Source organism: Eschscholzia californica, unplaced genomic scaffold (assembly GCF_041429995.1).
Source record: "Eschscholzia californica isolate CP2 unplaced genomic scaffold, dmEscCali1.0.p SCAF_2, whole genome shotgun sequence".
NCBI lineage: Eukaryota > Viridiplantae > Streptophyta > Magnoliopsida > Ranunculales > Papaveraceae > Eschscholzia > Eschscholzia californica.
In genome coordinates this window covers 27,603,348-27,605,285 of record NW_028238309.1, presented here as the reverse complement: position 1 = coordinate 27,605,285, position 1,938 = coordinate 27,603,348, and the positions used below count along the sequence as shown (strand labels likewise).

The window sequence follows — 1,938 nt, the reverse complement described above, 5'->3', positions numbered from 1 at the left end:
CACTATGTAGGACTTGTATCGTTCTGTTATACTGCGTTTTGATCATCTTGTGAAATTTTTGAAATAATAAGCCAACTTCATCTTTCGACTTCATCAAGTACAACCAAGTCATTCTTGTGCAATCGTCAATAAATGTTACAAACCAACGTGATCCACCCATAGTTGAGACTTTAGATGGTCCCCAAACATCAGAATATATAACCATGAAAGGAGATGGACTTTTATTCAAACTCAATGGAAACGAAGTACGGTGACTTTTTGCTAGTTCACATACTTCACAATGAAAACTAGAAACATCGAATTTCATAAATAAACTCGGAAATAATTTTTTTAAATAACCAAAAGAAGTGTGTCCCAAACGCCGATGCCATAACCAAATTTCTGATTTATTCTTCTCCCCCTCAGACCCTTGCGCTACTAGGGCTTGCCGCAATTTGTCGCAATCATTAGATTGCAAGTCTAAGTAATATAACTGTCCGCGCTTAATACCACAACCAATCGTCTGTCTGGTTTGGATGTCCTTAAACACACAAAAATCAGGCCAAAAAATTACAACACAAGATAAAGCTTTAGTTATTTGAGAGACCGACAAAAGATTATAATCTAATGATGGAACAACTAAGACAGAATCTAAATGTAAAGTGTCGGTGAGATTTAAAGACCCTTCCCCAGTAACTGGGGTTGTGTTACCGTTAGCTGTGGAAACAAGTTTTTGTGAGGATTGTCCAACTAATGACACCTGTCTAGAATCATAAGTCATATGATTTGTTGCACCAGAATCAATTATCCATGTACTATCTTTAACAGATGCAGAAAAAACCTTACCATCACTTTCTGTAGCAGCCACTAAAGCGGAAGTGTTTTCAGCAAAATCATCCTTTATATTAGCTGTTGAGACCTGTTTGTGATCCTTCTTCTTCTGATCGCGGGTGTGCTCCCACCATTCTGGATATCCTACAAGTTCAAAACAGCGGTCTTTTGTATGACCAATTTTATTACAGTTATGACACTTTAATTTTGTTTTATCAACAGTAGTGTTCATCTTAGCCTTGGATCTATCTTGCCAGTTTTGTCGTTGACGAGCTACCATGGCTGATGTGTCAGAATCTCCTTTTAAAGTAGAATGACGTACTGCTTCTCGTCGAACTAAAGCATAACAATCTTCTAAATCAGGAATTGGATCTTTACGTAGAATTTCTCCTTGAATTTGTTCGAAATCACCATCTAGCCCAGCAAGAAAGATGTGTACTCGTAGTCGTTCAGTTGATTTTCGATATGCTTCAATGTCATCGAGATCTTTCATAACTACCATATCTCGATGATCTAATTCACGAAAAATCTCAGTTATCTCCCCGTAGTATTCAGAAAGAGACTTCCCACTTTGTCTTGCAGCAAATGCTCTTTTATTCAAACTAAATACTTGGAGTTCATCACTTCCATCATAAAAGGCCCTTGATAATGCACTCCATATTTCTTGGGCGGTGGGTAAGCGTATGTAGCGTTTCATGATTTCAGGAGTCATAGACATTAATAACCATCTCTTCACTTTCTGATTTTCGGCATACCATTTCTCATAGCCATCATCTGATTCTGAGGGTGGCTTTGTCTTTCCTCGTATGAATGATAATTTTTCTCTTTCGGCGAGATGCATCTCCATTAATTGGGACCACATATCATAATTAGATTCAGTAAGAATGATTCCTGCATTAAATATACTTTCTGAATGCACCATGATTGGAACTGATTTTGTTCCAGATGAGTCAATACCTTTTCCACTCATTTTTTTTTTTTTTATAACACTTCAGATTTGAATTGTATAGTAAATCAGAACAAGAGGGTAAATAAAGAACCTCTACACAAGATGAGAGAGGTTAAAAAAAAAAAAAAGGAGCTTAATAATCTTAGAGAGAGAAAGAAAATACCCTACTTTTAATGGAG

The 1,938-nt window shown here is 36.6% G+C and overlaps 1 protein-coding gene across 1 annotated transcript; it reads right to left on the bottom strand.

Moving 5' to 3' along the window:
• Positions 1-482: 482 nt before the first annotated feature.
• On the bottom strand, positions 483-1,679 carry LOC147557209 (uncharacterized). The gene is made up of 2 exons (XM_086657732.1): positions 826-1,679; positions 483-520 (listed from the first exon to the last, which is right to left on the bottom strand). Exons 1-2 carry the CDS (start codon positions 1,670-1,672, stop codon positions 483-485), a joined length of 885 nt encoding a protein of 294 aa, XP_086513858.1. The 5' UTR covers positions 1,673-1,679.
• Positions 1,680-1,938: the final 259 nt, after the last annotated feature.

Excerpts from the sequence above, each read along its gene's own strand:
- LOC147557209 (XM_086657732.1), bottom strand. The coding sequence starts at position 1,672 with ATGTGGTCCCAATTAATGGAGATGCATCTCGCCGAAAGAGAAAAATTA. Across the intron at positions 521-825 it reads GGCTGCTACAGAAAGTGATG|GACATCCAAACCAGACAGAC; the intron begins GTAAGGTTTTTT and ends TGTGTGTTTAAG.